General features: G+C 36.3%; 1 protein-coding gene across 1 annotated transcript; it reads left to right on the top strand.

The window, feature by feature from the left end:
* The first annotated feature begins 462 nt into the window (after positions 1-462).
* pitx3 (paired-like homeodomain 3) lies at positions 463-17,302 on the top strand. Its single transcript, XM_007240350.4, has 4 exons — positions 463-759; positions 9,062-9,185; positions 12,261-12,466; positions 15,863-17,302. Exons 2-4 carry the CDS (start codon positions 9,077-9,079, stop codon positions 16,427-16,429), a joined length of 882 nt encoding a protein of 293 aa, XP_007240412.1. The 5' UTR covers positions 463-759; positions 9,062-9,076; the 3' UTR covers positions 16,430-17,302.
* The last annotated feature ends 3,712 nt before the right edge of the window (positions 17,303-21,014 follow it).

Raw genomic sequence — 21,014 nt, 5'->3', positions numbered from 1 at the left:
CATATAGCTATAAATAACAAAATCAGAGAAACTGATTCAGAAACTGAAGTGGTCTCTTAATATTTCCAGAGCTGTATATTGAAGGTTTGCTCTGCTGTTGAAGCATAACAGTGATAGTTTTTAACATCTTCAGGTGTGGTTTGTGGTGTTCCTTTGGTTCGAAGTCTGTCTTCCAAAGCCAGACATGTTATATCACAGATGCTAATGAAAGTTTTAAAATGTATCAATTTTTTTTTTCATAAGAAACCTGGCGAAGAGCCGATCGTTACTTACTTTTACTTGCATAAAATGATTCAGCGTGCACGTGACTGAGCGTAACGAGTTCAACAAGCCGGTCTAGTGAACAGTCATGCAGTCTTGTTTGTGAGAGCCTATCCCCTCTTTGTAAGCGCGAAACGTGGCTGGTGGATATGAGAGTGTGTGTGTGAGAGAGAGAGAGAGAGAGAGAGAGAGAGAGAGAGAGAGAGAGAGAGAGAGGTGGGCAGTCCTTTCTCTGCTGTGGACCTGTCGCACAAGATATTTAGCATAAAGTCAGTCAGTCCCCCCAGTGCGTGGGCATCAAGCTTTCACTTTTCCCGCAGTCCTTATGAAAGAGAAACGCGCGTGGAAGGAGAAACGGGAGCTTTCGGCGTGTTTGAGGTCTGAGGAACTTTCTAGGCTACATGACGGCTGACGACTCCATCAGTCCAGGACAGCAGCAGTTCAGCCACGGCGAAGTTGCGTTTGGCGGGGATTACTTCCACCAAAGCGGGATCTGATGTAAGTACAAAGCCGCATTATCAGCAGAGAACTCTGTGGTGATGATGATGATGCTCATTTAGAAGAGGATGAAGCCCACCCGAGTAAAACGCTGTTTGTTGTGCTCGTGTCTCCTCGTGCCTGTGCTGTATTAGTGGCTGTGCTGGACGGGAATCACGCTGTTAGCGCGTGCACCGCTGGAGAAGCGCATCCAGCACAGCTCTCGGCCTGCAACAGCAAATAACAGCAAACAAAACAGTTTTTACACCGTGCTCAAGTACGACTACGTTTACGGGCTCGGAAACCAACATAAAGTCCGTGTAAAGCTCGTGCGTAATGGGTTGAATTATTAAAATAAATCCAGAATCATTTGGACGTCTTTTCAGCAGAGTTAATTTGCCAGTGTTAAAATGTTTTTTTTACACTCACAGAGATTAATTTACATTTAACACAACACTATGATGCAGTTTCCAAAACAGGGATTAAGCATTGTTTTAGACTACTCAGCATTTTTTAAATAGAGATTTTCCATTAAAAGGACAATTTAGTCTAGGACTGCCTGGAAAACTGTCTGCTACCATCAGTATTGATTTAACACTGACAAATTTACTGTGCACACAGACTGTGGATAAACTAGTCCACCACATCCAGTTGTGCAGTCTACTGTTACACTAATACTCCGTTATCTTCGTTATGAAATGAACTTAAAAAACGTCCTGTTTTAGGTCTCGGTCTCTCACACGATGCTCAAATTTTACACGCTAAACTTTACAACATAACGTTCCTTCATATTAAGAATAACCCTTTTGCACTGATTTACCGTTCAGAAGTCGAAGAACTGTGCTGAACCGATTTGAGCGAATTAGCTTAAGTTCATTTCCAGCATATCTGCATTTTTAGTCCCATTACAAGAGAATATGGTGTTTAAAACAATGCATAAACATAGTGCTGTTTTTTTTACATTTGGTGTGTCCGAACAGCGTTCCTTTTCCTACAGTCTGTAAAACTCGGAATGTATGTATTTTATAATATTAATCTCTCTTTAAAAAAACTGCTTTGTTAATTTATCATTATTAGTTTTCTATATGATGATAACTGGCGCCGCGACGCTGCCCGACCCTTTATCTATTGTTCCGACCGCGAATATTTCAGAGGTCAAAAATATTTGCGGGATCTGCTCAAATTGATAGGTGGCAGGTGCTCTGGAGCCGCCTGAGACAGTGAGAAACACTGATCCACACACACACACACACACACACTACTCCTCCGCTACAACTGCTCGTGTGATTTCGATTAATGTTATTTAGCATCAGACATTTATAATAAAGTATATAATATAGGTATTACTGAGATAAATACATGTCATCACCAGTAGTTGTTAGTGAAACTGATACAAGCAAGAATTGTAATCTGTTTTGCATTAAACAAATGTGTGAATAATTTCGTCGCTGTCGCGCAAATACCCTTCGTTTCATTTTAATTGTAACTTTTTTTTATCTGCATTCTGTTTTTGAACGGATTATAGTTATATAACGAATTAACCAATACATATTCTCCAAAATTACAAAAAATATTTTTGTCACACTGTTTTGTAAAATTAATAGTTGCTCTTGTAATGTTGCAGTTTTTAAAGTGTTTGCTTAACAGTGAGAACATTTACATTAAAATAAATAAACAAAAACGAGATTATTATTATATTAAATTAGATTTTAATTACTATTATTAAAGTTAATTTCGTTATTTTAAGCATTATAAAAATATAAATTTAAAACGAATTTTAATTGTTTTAAATTCCGTAAAGCATCGGCATTTTTAAAAATGTTAAATAGATTAAATAAGTCTGATTACTACAGGAGCTTTAGAATAAAGTCAGGCAGAATTTTAATAAACAGATGACAGCTGTTATAGAAAAATAGATAAATACATTACTATACAATATATTATACACTTCTGCAAAGCTGGAAAGCTGATTTGTGTCGCCGTTTTTACCTGGTCAATATAATTAGCTAGTTACATGCAGCTTGTAAACGAGTTCTGTACTGTTTATTGGTATCCGATTTAATTTCTGAAGGCAAATTTCGAACAAAACGCGCAAACATACAGCGTGAGAAAGAACCATAGTTTACACACTTCAGCTTCAGGTGTGCTCAGACTGAGTTAGTCGTGTATGTTGTGAACCTAAAAGTAAATAAAGACTAATAGAGGGGGACGCGGGACTTGTTTGAGCTTCATCTTATCCATGGGATTAGAACACTATCCTAATCCATGCAGTATTGCTTTAGTCAGTTTAGTGGTTTTGGCTGGGTCTCTGCGCTGGTCCTCGAAGCACAGAGTGTCCTAAAATTCAGTCCCGCTGATCTCCTGATCAACAACTACATGTGGACCCCTATGTTCACTTACTGCTGAAGACTAACGGTCTGTGTCATGTGTTGAGAGACGTAAATGTTGCGCAATCACACAAACTCATGAACTAGAGTGTAAAAGTTGAGGACAGAACAAAAACACGCAGAGCTCGAGGAGTTCTCTGTGCCATTTTCCTCCAGTGCTATTAAGTAAATTTTTACTGGAGGTTATAATTTTACACCACATATTGTATCCCTCTACTGGTTTCATTCCTGAATTAGGGATTTGTGTGTTGATGCCTGTTGATGTAGAATTCCATCAAAATGTATTCCACTCCAAAGATTCATAGCGCGTGTATATAAACACAAGCGGTGTAATGTTGAGAGGAGCACTTTAAGTGTTGGTGTGTGTGTGTGTGTGGTGTTACACGGTTACGCAGAGGTATAAAAAAGAAGAAGGAGAAGAAGATGAAGAAGAGGAAGAGAGGGGAAAGGCGCGCTTTAACACACACGGGCAAATGCAAATGGATGTTAGGAGGGCAGAAATTAACATCTACAAACATTGGGTAGAAATTCCATCTGCCGCCAGCTCGAGTGGGCCCTTAATAAGTTCTCAGACAGCAAAGTGACACACATCTTAATCAACTCTTAATCCCAGGAATTAATTCTGGACGCGTTTATGAATAATTCCCAGCCTAATGCCGCAGCGCATGGAAATGCGTTTAGTCTGCCTCTGTCCAACCAACAGATGGACTCCACAATCTCCCGAAAAATGAGAGGATTTTCCTGCGCGTTATCTGTTCTCTTATTAGATAGATGTTTTAATGAGATCGATATGCTCATATGCAAACTGCTGTATTAGCAGAGGGTAACCAGTCCACGCTCACCTGCCAACACTAAGCGTGTTCAGATCTCAGAATGGAAGCGCGTTCACATCTTAACATTGAATCCCGTTCACAACTCAACACTGAAGCGTGTCCACATCCTAACCTTCTTAGATAAGTTGTAGGTCATACCTTTAATGCAAAGAATGAAGCTTAAACATCTCATAAAACATTTCACTTATTTTTGTCCTCTTCTTAATTTTTTTATTGTTAATAACAATTATCATCATATAAAAAATAATTAATATATGGCATGTGGAAAAACGAAAAAATTATATACTGCGGTACAAAGGCGTTTTGTTGATTTTTAAAAAAAAGGAAAACAAGTAACCAAATTATCTAAATAATAATTTCATATGCATATGTTTTTGCAGAATTTCCATATATTTACATTCGAACATAAAAGAAAACAGAGCGTATAAAATGTGATTCTCGAAATGTAACATATAGGTTTTTAGATTTTACGGGTTTTAAGATATTAGTTTTTTTCTGTGTTAAATTTAGAATAGTCAGTAGCTGTGCAATTAAAATGTTTTTATTTCCCAAATTCTACGCTTTGTTTACACAACCAGGTGAAATAATAATAATAATACCAATAATAATCATGATCATATTTATTATTATTATTATTACTACTACTAATACTACATGTTGCGGTTTAAGAAAGAATCCATTGACAGCCAATAACTAAAACAAAAAACGGCATGTTTAAAATCGTTTTTACTTTTTGATTTCTGAATATATTGGTATATTCGTCATCACTGTTTGCCCTCAGATCAGGGGCTAAGTGTTTCACCTAAAGCCACGAGCAAAGGACTTCTGATGTGAACCCAGGTCAAGATGATGCTTCTCTTTCTCTGCCTGGTGCACACACACACACCGTGACTAAGTTTAAATATAGTCCTGGAGGTGGTTTGGTTTAAAGTGATTTCCCTCATCGCTGGTCTTGCTAACAGTTGTAGAGTGCAGTAGAGGAAGCTCCACTGTAAGCCGCTCTCTGTGTGGAGTTAATGTGGCTGTAATGTAAACGTTGCGCCTCCCGCGGGGGGCAGTCACACCTTGTTCCGGACTAAATAACAAGCACACGTCACCTGCTAATTCCAGCCCGATTAAAAACAGGAGGGGACTCGAGTCTCTGTGTTCAGGATGTTACAAAGTCCTCTCATGAGCAGAACATTCCTCCTGAGACCCACTGAGTCTCTTCGAACGCTGTGTCCATAGCTTTAATACCCACCTTACACGCTTAAAATAAAGGTATCAAAAGAGTCTTTAGAAGTGATGCAAGAGAGGAACTGAATGTACAAACCAACAACCGGTTAGAACCCCTCATTCAGAGATGTGGCTCTTGTATCATGAGCTGTTTCTAGTTGATCCTTTACATCAATCTATCAGCGATCTTCAGAAACCAGACATATTTATCTCACAGTGAGCTCGACGAATGTAACCAAGACATGGTGGACTAAAAAGAAGGAATAATAAACATATTTAAATGCTAATAAAATATAGTTTGCCTAAGGCACATGTTTATGTTAGCACCATGTTCACCATATATTTTTTAAACTGTATATTGTAGTGTGTGTTGTCTAATATATTAAGCATTTTATAAAGCCTATGACTAAACTGCAACACCAGTGCTGATTCCTCAGTTTGAAATTATTCTTAGTTTTAAATTAAGCTATCAATCTGTCCCACAATGCTAATAATAACCAATTTTTTTATTATTAAAGGCCCAATCTGCCTGTTCCTATATGAAAACAAGATCATTTAGATCCTCTTACATTCAACGTGGTAGGTATTATTTTTGCAGAACAATGTGAGCCCTCCCTCTCTGTCAGGTCTCATCACATGCTAATCTCCACCCTGAGGGTCCACCTTGTGAATACTGATCACTACATGATTTCTCATTCAAATAAATATGTTTGGATCATCTTAACCCTATGCATAGAAATAGGCTTTATTTATTACATTCACATAATTTATCATATTTTGTGTTTACAAATTGCCTAACAACCAGGACATATTTGATGGGGCCATGTTTAGCATTTTTATTGGTGTTTGTACACAGGAACGCTGACTTTCTGTCTTATATCACATTGGCAGCTGTGGCCATGCATTATGCTTTAAAACTGAAATCTGACTCAGATATACATTTTTTTATTCGGCTTAAGATGAAACTAGAATGATTTTAAACTGGGGAATTAGCACATTAATTACAATTAACCCAAGGCATACTAATCCAAAATATATAATTGGGTCATAACACATCATGCAATTCTAGTGGTAATATTAAAACATACATATATTATATTATACATATGTGATAAAGTTGTTTAAACAAGCAAACACAATCTTAGGCATACCTGTCAAGTTTTAGATTTAAAAATAAGGGATATTTTCCTCTGTACGCTTAAAGTTGTCCCACCAGCCCAACGAAGGTTCAGTATCTCTTACATTTTAAGACATGTTTACAAAAAATCTAAAATAACCACATGTAAACCGCTTACACACTACAATTAGATTATCAGAATCTGAAATGTTGTGGACATTCCTACATATGTCATTCTTTTAATACAGCCAAATTAAAAACCCTTTTCTAGATATTTAAAAAAAAAGTTAAGATTTCATCTCTTTTTGGCATAAATGCACTCTTTTATATAATATATTTTTTATTTATGTAATAGATTTAAAATTGAACAAAGGGTGCACAAATTCTGCAAAATGACTGTAGGTGACCTAAAAATAGTATTATGAGCTTTTACTAAAAGGACATAGACCAGATATATTCCATCAGTAAAAAATAGTCCTAAGGGGCCTACACAATAATTTTTAATTAATACTTCTTCCTTTTGATCACTCCACCCCTGATCAGTTCAGATCATTTCGGTCCTCTCCACATTTCTAGTTAAGCTGAGTCACAAGCTGTAATTTTTTTATTTTAAAAGGTTTAATCTGTGTGTTTTATTTCGGAGACGAGTATTTTTAAGCAGCCATCAGAAAAATCTCATCACAGTTTACATGATTAGCCTACCGTTACCTTTCTTTTAGAAAAATCGCTGAATATCCAGATATGTTTTAACATCAGCAGCTCCGACTAGCTGCCTGAACTCACAGCGACGGGGGGGGGGGGGGGGGGGCTTCCCCACGCTGACCCTCCTTTGCAAGCTGATTGGCTGTTTCTCCTAAAAGGCGGGACTTTCTCCTTGAACCGGCTCCACGATTGGTTAAGAGACACAGAGCGGTAAGTGCCCTGTCTCCTCAATAATATATATTTTTTAATTTAATATAATACGGGAAATTTACGGGAAAATACTAATACGGGAGGACGGCGGGAAAGAGGAGTAAAATACGGTAGTTTCCCGGCCAAAACGGGAGACTTGACAGGTATGATCTTAGGTTTTGACTGCTTTTCCAGGATCTGTACTGAGAACCATGTAAAAAATAAATAAAGAAAGAAAAGGCCTAAAGTGTAATTAAAATATATGATTAATTTTAGAAAATAAAAAAATGAATTTAGGTGATCTGGTAGTAAAGTACAGTTTTGTTTCCAACTGTTATGAATACCAGTTTCCAAATACAACAGATTTCAGCTGCTTAATAGCAGCTCAAATCCAAAGTTATATGGATCTCTTCATTTTAGTCCTTATTTATTCCCTGGCCCTCTGCATTTGTCTGCAGGGTGTATGGTCAGGTGAGGGCAGTGGTTATGCAGTGGTAGGTCAGTTCTGTCTCATTTCCTGTGCGCTTTAGTGGAGCAGAGTGCAGAGCAGAATGTGGAGCTAACCCAGATGATCTGCTGCCTCTTTCTGAAGCCTCCAGGCGAACTGAGCATCGGGCTTCCAGCCCTCACCTCACAGCGGGTCCAAGGAGCGCTAAGGGAGTGATTCTGTCCCATATGAGAGGTGTTAACTGCTGCTGTATAAATATACGAGTTGTTATTTTAGCTTCTATTACGGACCATCGTTCCTGGCGAAACTGCTATTTAAAGATGGGGTGTCGCATGTTTGCGAGTAAAAAATAAATTATATTTATATATCAAGAGTTCCTTTGCAAAAACAGAAATCGGATACCAATTAAAATGCTCTCTTTTTTACCTTTACTTGTTTTTTTTTGTTGTTTTTTTTGCAAATGACCTATTCATTTGAATTTAAAATATTATTAGCGCGTTAGTATTAAAACCTTTTTGCATCTTCATTGTATTTTTTCCGTAGTTTGCCGTACTTTTTGTCTTCATGTAAACCTGAAAGTCTTTACGCTCAAAATCAAAATTCCATTCTAAACGCATCCGTCGAGAATTGCTCAAACATTACCTGAAATAAAAATACATTTTACAACACTCACTTCCATTAAATGTTACAAATGATTTATTGTTCTGTAAACTTGCCTTCTTGGAGATAAAAGATTTTTGCGTGACATTGACCATATATTAAATTCTTGATAATACAATAGTTCTATTAATACACTTAAGGACAATTTTAAAGGTATTTTCCGTGTATTTTTATTTTTGATGAAATATACTTCACTTAAACTGAGGTTTACCAAACAGTAGAACAATTGATCCCGCTCATTCTTTATGTCCTACTTTATTTATATTTCGTCACGCTGACAGTCCTGGGATTTATTCCATTTCTAACGGCTCATTTTCAATCCGCTGGAACTGTGTGATTTCCACACCACTTATATTACAATAAAGCGCTGTGTGCAATCAAACACAGGTCTGACTGCACTGGTTTAACGTTGTGAGATATTCGCCTATATTTGGACAAAACAGGCTACTATTTTCATGTTTGTGTATTGGATTAGAAATTAACCGAAGTAATTTAGGGGGTAATTTACGGGGAAGAAATCACCCATGCACGCAAAAAAAACAAAAATTAATTTGTGAATTGGATTAGAAAGTACATTTTTGTTACTTTCATTCATTAAAAAGCCCGTTAAAGTGTTTGTAAAAATAAATTTTTACGTTTGTTACGATTTTATGGGAAATAAATGTACGCTAAAAAAACTTCTAAAGAACAAACTCGGACTATTGCTTTTTTGTTGTTGATTGTTTTTACATTTTTTGCATGTTTATCTTCTAATTAAAATGTGTGTGTGCAGAGGCTGGAGGGGGTTATGGATTTTAACCTGCTGACGGAGGCCGAAGCCCGCAGCCCCGCGCTGTCCCTCTCCGACTCTGGGACTCCTCAGCATGACCAGAGCTGCAAAGGCCAGGACACCAGCGGTCAGTCCTTACAAAGACACACACCATCCCATAACCACAAGCACCCACACTGTGAAAGAAAACAGGCTAAAGTACCACACAAACAGAACAAATTAAGATAAAAACCAAAATAGGAAAAATTCAATTGCCAACAGAAAATCATTTTTTTTTTGTTTTCTTTATAATAACCACACTGCAAATTTTTGCACACAGCAGACCTTCATCACGACCCTCTTTAAACACAAATATGAACGTGTCCAGGGCACTGCTGATAACCCTGGATCTGATAAGAACATCACAGCTCTTTCATTTAGCTTTCAGCCCTGCAGATCATGGTGTTCATGTAACTGAAGGCAGATGCTGCTTCACAGACTTCACAGAGGATCTACAGACAATTTAGAACATTTAGGAGCTCTACAATGGACAACAATGCCAGTTTTAATATTAAATCACATAACTCATTTGTTTTTTTTTAGTTTAGAGCTCAGATGTAAATAGAATTTGATTAAGTAAAATTTCATGCATTGATGTAAAGAAAATGAGAAGCACTAAAAAATTGTATTGATCACTGGGAAAAAAAATGTTTTAAGCAGAAGACCCACAAGTAAGAGCTAATGGTACTGGCATGGTTTTAAGCAAAAAGTTAAGCTAAGCTCTAAACTCACACTTTTAAAAATCAATCAAGGTGCTAGAAAATTATTTCTGCCATTAAACATCTTAGATTTGATTTTTAAAGAGCTATTTGTGTAAAAGAGGTCTGGGAGAAAGCTTTACACCAACTTGTTAAAACTTTTAAAAATGTTCTTCGCACACATTATTTATGAAAAAATATAACAAAGTTTGGTAGCGATTTTTTATGGCACTGCTCAAAAACACTTTGTAGCACTTTTACTTTAAAGAGTTTGTAGCACTTTTTTCATCACATTTAATAAGACAGCATATCAGCTGTACTCTCAATATTCTGGATGCACGAATAAATCAGATATTATATATATATATATATATATATATATATATATATATATATATATATATATATATATATATATATATATATATATATAAATCCTACAAAGATGAACTGAAATAATGTTAAAGAAATTCTGCAAAGAAACATAACAGTTAGGAATTTGTGCTGGGAAACTTCAGTTATCAAATACCATCAGGTTCTAGACCTTCAAAGAAATAAATCTCAAGCAGTGATAAGAGGCTGACATGAAAGGTTAGTGTATTTGAGAACTCAAAGGTACAGATGCATTAAACACAGATGCCACAATTCTCCATTTATAAAAGTAAAGCCTATCAACAACAAATTAAATACAAAAATGTAATACTGAGACTGCAGTTCAACAAAAGGTCAGAATGTTTAACAAAAAAATCAAGTCATTATACTGAAATGTTAAATAACAATAATGTTACAGAGCTATTATTTAACAAGGAAAAATAGAACAAAATAGGAAAGCAGAACAAAATATGTAGTTAAAGTTCATTTTGCTGGCATTACCGCACTCCAAAGCAAGCACATTGCTTGGATTATTTACTTGGTGTGTATTTTCATAAACTTAAATCCACGAGGGACACATTCATAAGATATTACTGCTTTTCAAGAAATAATAAATAAGAACTTTGAATAAACACTGATTGAATCTCCCTGAGGGAAAAAAATCCTTCTTATTATTATGCTTATTTCTATTTATTCACTTTACAAAAGACTGAAGCATATAAGCTGATATTTTGTAAAACAATACAAAAGCTATACTTTGCTTACATTTATTTTTCAAATAATTAGCATATTGTAGTTACAAACCTGTCTTCATGAACTAATATTTATCTGATAATGCTGTGAACTGAAGGACAGAGGATGAGCTGCAGATAAATTTACATTTAATTGGAGCCAAATGTGAGAAGGGGCATGGCAAGCACTCATAAATCTCCCTTTAACAAGCCAGCAGGCTTTCATCAAAATGGCCAACGGTATAACAGCGTCCTATCAGAACAAACAGAGCGTTACAATAAAATGGTGAGAACTGCTCATTTTATACTGATCATATTTATCTGAGCTTGTCGTGTCATATACTAAATATATAGACCTAGCTTCAGACATAATAGCCTATATTAAAATGCAAATTTAACCTTAAGATTTAAATTCTTCTAAGCATGTTTTACATAAAAAATATGTATGTTAATTATGTTATGTTGTAGCTGATTCGAGAAATTGATTATGATATTTATGCAATTCCATATTCACTGTTAGTTTATCAATAAGAAGGAAGACATAATTGTCCTCATAAATGTCTTCATTTCATTTAAGAGAATATCATTAGTTTAACACATTTTATAGAGTAGCAGAGACAGACTGTAAATCGTATAAGATCAATCATTTTAATTGTGCATATAGATTCTACAGTACACATAAAACAACTTCTTTTTTTAATAAATTTAGATTTCAGCAATTAAAACAATTGTATTACCAAAATTGACACACAATTGACAAACTTTTTATCCTATATATTGATTCATTCACTAACATTGTTAATGAACATCAGAGAATTACGATATACTAGTTTTACTAATATTTACTCTGACTGGAACTACGTTTTAAAAGCATGTTTGTTTGTCTGGTATATAATAAAGTGCTGTAATATTAGCTTATAGAGGCACTATAGAGTGCTAGAATGCCTGCTTATCATTTAGAAATGCTTCTATAGCTAAGCCCTTGCCAAACAGCTCCAAACCTGCCCTGTCACTAATGCCTGATCCAGGGATTAAGTGGCCAGCTAATTTAGCCCCTTCTGTGAGGTCTTCAGTTTGCAGAACTCTAGTCCACTGAGAGAGGATTTTGCCCCAGACATAACAAAGAGTGTTTGTGCCAGCTTTTTACCTTGCTTTTGTGTCAGTCATTACTTCTTTATCTTTGGTGGGCTGTTTTTCAAGCAAAAACATCTTTTTGTGCATTTTTCGCCTTGCAAAATACATTATACACCATCTGCTGTACAAGGAGATTATTTATACTTTATAGATGCATTTAGAAAGTAGCTCAATTTAAAGTAATTTTGATCTGCGTCTTTATAGTGAATTTCTTCTGGTTGTACACAGACACAGAGAAATCCCATCAGAATCAGACGGACGAGTCTAACCCAGAGGATGGCTCTTTGAAAAAGAAGCAGCGCAGACAGAGGACACATTTCACCAGCCAACAGCTCCAAGAACTGGAGGCGACCTTCCAGAGGAACCGCTACCCAGACATGAGCACACGAGAGGAGATCGCCGTGTGGACAAATCTCACAGAAGCACGAGTGCGGGTACGTGCCCTGCGATGATACACTGAGCTATAATATAACATCACAAGTTCTTACATTTAATGATGTTTTTAGCTTTTGTTGTGTTTTCTGGTAAATATTATATAACAGAATTTAATTGCTTTATTGTCATTGTAGGATTATTGTAGGACAACTTGAATACAACTGTACTGTTTGATAATACTGTCACTGGAATAGAATAAAGCAGAATAGTATATTTAATAGAATAGAAATGGAACAGAAATAAAATAGAAATTTGTAAAAATTGTATAAGGATTTCGTTTGTGATCCCCTGAGTTGGTTTACCAAAAAAAAAAGAACATTTATAATATACAGCTCAAAAAAATAGGAGACCATTTAAATATGATGAGACCTCTGGAATATAATCTAGAGAAGGATTGCACCAGGAGTGTATGCCACAGTTATCCAAAAGCAGTGTGTAAGACTGGTGGAGGAGAACATGCCAAGATGCATGAAAACTGTGATGAAAAAAAAACAGATATTCCACCAAATATTGATTTCTGAACTCTACAAACTATGTGAACTTGTTTTCTTTGCATTATTTGAGGTCTAAAAGCTCTGCATCTTTTTTGTTATTTCAGCCAGTTCATTTGTCTGTAGTTTATAGAATAAAACAACAATGTTCATTTTATTCAAACATATACCTATAAATAGCAAAATCAGGGAAACTGATTCAGAAACAGAAGTTTTCTTTTAATTTGTTTCCAGAGATGTATGTGAGTAGATTTAAATTTATATATCTCTGTATTTCATCACAGTTGTACCGAAAGCTGGTGAATAGGATAGAATTTAATCTACTAAATATATACACTGACTCTACTGAGTTTATACACTAGGGGAGAATTAAAGGTAAGACGAGGAACAACATTGCAAGGACAATAGACAAGATATGAGACAGGGTGCACAGACAATAAATATAAAAGACATTAAATACAGAATATATAATATGTGCATAAACGCTGTGTAAACTAAGTTACTCTACTATAAGAGTAAAAATAAGTGATGTGTGTGTAACTGGAATCGTTCACAAAGTTCAGGTGTGTATGTATGTATAGGTAGGCTACAAAATGTGACTTATATAGAAATAGATTATGTACACTTTTGTATCAATCAAATGATCAAAAACGTTAATTACTTTATCACTCATAAAATGTAGGGGGGGGGGGGTTATAATGTACATGCCTGTTGTCATGTGGTATTGTAGATGGGTATGGAAATTAATCAGAGATTAATAGTTTGAAGCATCTCTAAACCATGTGGTATAAATTCGCCTTCTTGTGTAACATGGAATTATAAGCTATATGATACTACTTTAAAATGCTAGTTTAATTTAAGGAAACAACAGAGTGAGACCATTGACCTGAAATCCTTTTTCGAAATGTTCCTCTAGATCACTTCTTGTGATGTAATACAGTTGTGTTCTTATAGAAACACAGACGAGTCATGTGCAAATCCAGCGCTATTGCTCTCAAACCACAGCCAGCAGTTCTGGCTATTGAGGCGAGGTGGGTTATTGAAGCAGGTGGGCTCCTGGGCTGATGGATGACAGTACAGTCGCTGCCTCCCTGCCTGCCTGACATCTAATGGATCAAATTCATGTTGGACAGAGGAAAGGTCACATAGCACGCAGTCTTGGTTGTTATTTTGAAAGAACAACAGGGCTAGAGCTGCCCCTGTCCTAATGTCTATCAGTGGCCTTCTGAACCGTGCATGTATGCCACTAATCCTAGCTGGACACTCGCTCCCGCCACATATTCCACATGCTTCTTCTGTCATGTTGATTTATGCAATTGAATGAGAATGTGTTCCTAATACACTCTCACAGCCTAAATCATGGCCCTCACCTAAAGCCAAGCTGACCCAGGGCTGCCTTTGAAGACCTAGCCACTGGACCACACAGGACAGTGGGTAGATTTGTTGAAGAAAACCATGGTCATCATGCTGTTACTGCTTGTCACTTCATATCTTCATTCCTTTTTTTAATAAATGTCTGTTCAAGTTTACACAATCTTGGGGTTTTATTTTCAGTTAAGTTTTGTTTTTAAAGAGATAAAGCTGTAGGCAGCATCTGTACTTTATATCTACTATAGTAGAGTACATCTTTACAATATAGCTGAGAATCTAAATAAAGACCAGAGCCAGCCTGACAATCCAGCTAACATTTGACATTCAGTTATTTCTGTAAGGCCTTAAACACCATTGCCAAGTGCAAACGTCACTGGAAAAGAAGGAGAATGTTTCAAAGTGCAGGGGATTCCCTGCCCTTAAAATAAACGTGCATTATGTGTGTTGAAAATACACACAACCACAATCCAGTCATGTGGTATACTACACACACTCCAGTGCCACTGTCCATATGAATCATTTGTCACAGCTATAGTAAGAACAGCGATCTAAAGAGGCGATATTGGCCTACTTTCTGTCAACCTCATATCAAACATCACAAACAGATCTCAGTTATACACAAGGATAACACTTTTTCCTATTTGCTCGTTTTACTGTCTGACTGTTAGGGCAGAGATCAGAAATCATAATACCGTCAAAAGTCCACCTATTAGTGAGCATTAGATGGATTTTCAAATACTCTAGGTTTTATTATGAATAACCATTGGATTTTAATACTTAATCTCATCCTTCAGTTCGACTCAGCTTATGCTTAAGAAAACAAATTTCCAAGAGCTGAATTCAATATTTTCTTATAAAAAAAAATTGCAATTAAAACTTTAATCCGTCTACATCCTCTAAAAATAGGCTCTTAAATTTAACTAATATGAAGAAAGTATCTCCCTCCCTCCCTCTCTCTCTCTCTCTCCATTTCCTACAGAAGCAGATTGTAATAAGAATAATTTAGTTTAATAAATCAAAGCTAATATGGTATGATAGCTCATAATGTAGATCTTCTATAATGATGAACTGTTCTTTTTTTTTTACTTTTGTAATTTACCCCTGAAATACTGTTTCAAAAAAGTGTGAAACAGGTGAACTTGGTCCTAGCTTTTATACACATATACAAATATATACTCTACACAAAAAAAAAGTTATTATTTTATAATTAAGCTTATTTTAAGGTTGATAATATATAACTCTAATGCATAAAAAATATTTTACAAGAATAATAAACTAATAATAATCATTGAGCTTGTCCAATGAATAACCATATGGCAACCATTTCTTTCTTTTGTGGAAAAACAGTGAGTCTTAATAAATCATATTTTAGTTTTTTATTTAAAGAACTAAATAAGTTTTTAAAAAATAGAAGACAAGAGATAAGTGGCTGATATACCATTATTTGCTGAAAGAGCTCAATTGATAGTAAAACTTGAATAAACTCATCCCAGTACGTGATTTTGACTCTTTCTTCTTTTCCCTTCAATCCAGGTATGGTTCAAAAACCGCCGTGCCAAGTGGAGAAAGCGAGAGAGGAACCAGCAGGCTGAGCTGTGCAAGAATGGCTTCGGTGCTCAGTTCAATGGACTCATGCAGCCATATGACGACATGTACTCGGGCTACTCATACAACAACTGGGCTACCAAGAGTTTGGCCAGCAGCCCCCTGTCAGCCAAAAGCTTTCCCTTCTTCAACTCTATGAACGTCAGCCCCTTGTCCTCCCAACCTATGTTCTCCCCACCCAGCTCCATCCCCTCCATGAACATGGCCTCCTCCATGGTGCCCTCGGCAGTGACGGGCGTGCCTGGATCGGGCCTGAATAACCTGGGCAACCTGAACAACCTGAACAGCCCCACGCTCAACACGGCGGCAGTGTCGGCAGCCGCCTGCCCTTACGCCACCACGGCCAGCCCGTACATGTACAGAGACACCTGTAACTCCAGCCTGGCCAGCCTCCGGCTCAAAGCCAAGCAGCACGCCAACTTTGCATATCCAGCTGTGCAGAACCCCGTGTCCAACTTAAGCCCCTGCCAGTACGCCGTGGACCGGCCGGTATGAACCCCTTCCAGACCACTGGAACCCCAGAGTCCCCATCCTGCATTCAAACCTACTCCCAATCCAACCCACTATTGAATTCTGAGGCATCTCATTCCCAGCAGTATGGACTGGTGGTTAAGAACATGTGGTTTTCCTGAACAAGACTGAGCGCCATGGGAATAAACTTTTATGAGGAACTAATCGAGAGACAAACTCGCACTGGACCATGCCTCAAAGGACTCCATCAGAATATGTTGAGACTTTGATGCTGAACCGACCAACTGTTAAGGGGGGAAAAAGGATCTCTACAGTTTCTCTTCTGCATGACTAGAGTGCATTACAAGGAAGAGGACACCATGGCACTGGTAGGAAAGCCTATGCCGATTTAAAATGTCCAAAAATGCTCTCACCATCAACAAGCGTGAAAGGCACATGCATTCGAAATACAGGCAAAAGGATGTACATAATGGACTTTCTGTTTTTGTATGTGACGAAAAAAAGAAGAAAAAAAAAAATCTATGAAACGACGTAGTGCTTTAAACATGAGATAAGCATGTTCCTCAAGAGCAGAACCTGGATCATTTTGCCATGAGTACCTCCTTAGGAATTTTAATCTTTGTTGTGAATTCCATTCACCTAGGTTAAGAGGTCGAGGGTCAGAGGTTGCTGTCAAATGGGAAGATGAAAAGTAGCAAATGAGTAGTTTGAAAGAAAAAACAAATAATACATGAGTAAAAATATGTTCCAGCTCTGCAGGAACCCAGAAAATTAGGACCTTCTTTTTAAAAAAAGCCATTGAATATAATAGTTTTGTGTGGTGTTCTAAAAAGGGAGTCTATGACTGTAAAATAATGTATGTAAGAGTGCAGTTGTTATAAAACAAGCTTTTTTTTTGGTGTAGCCTGCTTTGTCTCATTAAAAGGAAAATAAAGAAATATTTGTTTTGAGTAACTAACACACTGAAAGTACATAGAATTCTGGGAGCTTTATTCTGTAAGGTCTTTAAATGTGTCTCATCACACGTCCAGGTCGACAATAGTCTACGTGGAGTGTCCTCTCAAAGTCCTTGCAAACCCATAGCAACGTTACCTAAGCACAGCACACTATGGTGATTGGGTACAGCGGAACAGAGGGGAAGGAGAGTGGGAGATGGAAGAGATATGCATGTTCCTGTTGACTCGTCACTGATCTGTTTGACCTACAGGCCTGGAGAGGTCTTCAGCGCGGCCGGCACTCTCTCCTGAACACCCTGCGTTGGGCATGAAGGGGGGGAAAGGGGGGTGAGGGGATTCTTGGTGCTGTGCCTTCTCTACTGTGAGGGACCATGGCCAATATTACATAAGCACATAAGAGGCATCCCTCCAGAGTGTCACAACTGCGGGGACTGCCCAGTCTCGCCGCCATAGCCAAACTAAACCTGAGTTCCTTCAGCTATCCACAGACAGGCGCACGGCCTCAGACCTTTCAGCTCAGTTCCTTCACTGATTTACAGAGAGTAGTGATCAGCAGCAGAGAGGAACTAGAAGCTTGCACTAACATCAGATGACTTCATAGCTAACTGAACTTCACAACTTACTGAAGTAAAATCTATGATGTAATCATTTTTTTTAAAAAAAGTTGCAAGTTGCTTTTTTTTTACAGGTCACTGAATAGAACATACAATCAAATAGGCACAGTATAAAAGAGACAAAGTGACAATAGCATACAATAAATAGCCTGCCTTGTGTCAATTGATAAAAACACAATAATAGTAAACATTAAAAATACATTAAAATAAGAAAACTGAAAATAACTTTAAACTCTTATTTGAAATAAAAAAATCTTCATGCAGTACTAGTAAGAAGTTTGGACACACCCCTCCTCAATTAATGTTTTTTCTTTATTTGTATTATTTTCTACATTTTAATACTGAATACATCAATACTATGAAGGAAATCATATTTAATTATGGAGAAAAAATATATATATATAAAATGTTTTATAATTTACTTTTTTTCAAAGCAGCACCTTTTGCTTTGATGCCAAATTTGCCCTCTCTTTGCATTATTCTCTCAGTTGGCTTCATGAGGTAGAACCTGAAATAGTTCTCCAACTGTCATAAAGGAGTTCTAGAAGTGCTGAGCTCTTGTTAACTGTTTCTTCTTTACTCTGCGCTCCAACTTGTCCCAAACCACCTGGGTTGGGTTTAAATGTCAGGGGGTTAAGTCTTTAATATTCATAAAAAATATTCCTATTCATAGGTTAATCTATAATTTACAAAATGTACGATTTATTTTCTACAATGTAGTACATAATGTGAGCTGGATAAATCTGTTTTAGTTGCTGTGCTTTTATTTACATTGACAATTAATCTAAAAAAAAATATTTTATGGTTAAGACAAGGACTGAACAATAATGTACTGATTTTATTCTAGAAATGAATGAATGAATATACATATAATGAAATCATACTGCAGAACAACTAAATGTTGCAATGTCAGTTTTTCCAGGAGTCAATGGCCCAAAATATCATGATATTAATAATGCACGCTGTGTATCAAAGACTGGAGTAACGTGAATTAAACATGCAGACATGTCATGGAAAATAAGAACAATGTTCCTTTTGTATTAAGCATTGCAATGACAATGACAAAACTAGGCCTGCCACTATACCTGTCTGGGTAATATGTTGTCAATAAGAAGTGCGATAAATGCCAACAAAAATGATTGAGGTCATGCCCATATATCTTACAATGTAATTTAACTATCAAGACATAGCTAAATATATATTGTGCAGCCCTAGTGGATTGTGTTGATATTCAGTCCCCTCTTTAAGATTCCGTTTTGGCAGTCATAATGAATCCTTTAGTAAAGTGAATGAGATTTACTGCTGGTGAAACTAAACAAATCCACACAGTGGCTTAAGTTCACAGAGAGATGTGGAGTAAAACCTGTGCCGTGTTCTTTTAAATTTGTATCAATACAGTCTTTGTTATTTACTATACTTTTATCCTTTTTAAATCCATAAACCTATCTAGAGTCAAATAAGTGTAGATGAACTACACAAAATATTGAATGGAGATTTTAAAGGATTGAAGGAAACCAACCCAGACCTTTTTTTTTTTTCTTTTTTTTCATTTCAACATTTGTTAAGGTTGAAGCAATGTTGAATCAAGTTTTCCTCATGAAAGACGTAACAATATTGATATATAATATGGTTAAAATATAGTAATTTAAGGATACAGAAAAGACAATGGTTTTATATAGAATTATGAACACTCAAAATACATCTGTAAGCTAAAAACTTTCTTCACATTGAAACAAAATGTGTTTGATGTGATTCTACAGAACCTTTTTTTTTATTATTTTAATATATATACACTAGTATGTATGTAGCATCAAAAGTAGATCTGTTAAGATCTGTTAAGCTTTTAACTATAGAAGACCCCTAGATGCAGGGTGATATATAGAACTTTTAGAAGGCTTTTTATAAATCAATGAACACTTTGATCAAGCTACCTTTTGCAATATGCAAAGACATTTTTAGCTACAAATGATTATTTATAGGGTTTTCTTTTTTCTACATAGAATTAATGAATTACAATGAAAAAAAAAATTCTGTACAACCTTTTTGCAGCTGGATCCTATGACAATATGACTCAATTATTGCATTTTTATTACATTTTCCATGTTTTCAATAAAGTATTGTTCAAGTTTAAATTTTAAACACATTTCACTGCATTTCACATTTCACATGCATCAGCTGGGCACTTACTATTGGTATACTGTTGAAGATTTTTTTTTTTTGCACAGCTTGAGCCATTGGGAGATTGTGAACTCTGAATCCATTGTAGATCAAATGTCATTTTAATACGAGTGCACGGATAATAGCTGTTGCCTGCTGTTCCTGCAGACGAGCCAGTCTAAGCGACTGTACGAGTAGTCTGTGCGAGCGCGATCTGCAGACGGAGACGAGGCTCGGTCACACTGATGATCCTCTCTCAACACTCTGAATCAATATCTCACTGGAGGGTAAATATCCTCTAGTCCCCAATGTTTACTCCACACAACAGACTGTGAACCAAAAAGAGAATGCATTTGCCATGGTCATGACCCATGCTCTGGAAAATCCTCCCAACTGGTAAGCGTAGTAACAATCACCTCAGAGATTTGGGTCACCTATGTAGCTAGGTAAAAGCTCTTTTTTTCTGAATTTTCTGCCATGAAGTTAAAATTGTTCAAACTGCAGTCGTTCACTGACACACTTACTGCCTTGTTTCTGCATGGAAACATCCTGCAGGATGAGTCAATGTATTATTTCTAAAACATGAAAAAGTTGAATGCTTACAAACAGCTCATACACGTAACATTGGAAACTATAAAGTGCACTTAAATTACATTTTTAAACTTTTACCACAATGTGCATAGATATATACAAAAAGAAACACAAATTAGTATTAGTTAGTGTAAAAAAATAGTATTATAAGAGAAAAAGACAGAAGTAAAGAAGTAATATTAATACTACTAATAAGAGTAACAACAGCAGTACTATTAAACAGAACTGCTGTGTCAAAAAGGAAAATTAAGTGGAAAATAACATAAAATCATTTCAACAAGATCTGCCACT

The sequence above is a fragment of the Astyanax mexicanus genome, chromosome 7 (assembly GCF_023375975.1).
Source record: "Astyanax mexicanus isolate ESR-SI-001 chromosome 7, AstMex3_surface, whole genome shotgun sequence".
In the NCBI taxonomy this organism is placed as follows: Eukaryota; Metazoa; Chordata; class Actinopteri; order Characiformes; family Acestrorhamphidae; genus Astyanax; species Astyanax mexicanus.
This window is presented reverse-complemented; position numbering and strand designations above follow the sequence as displayed.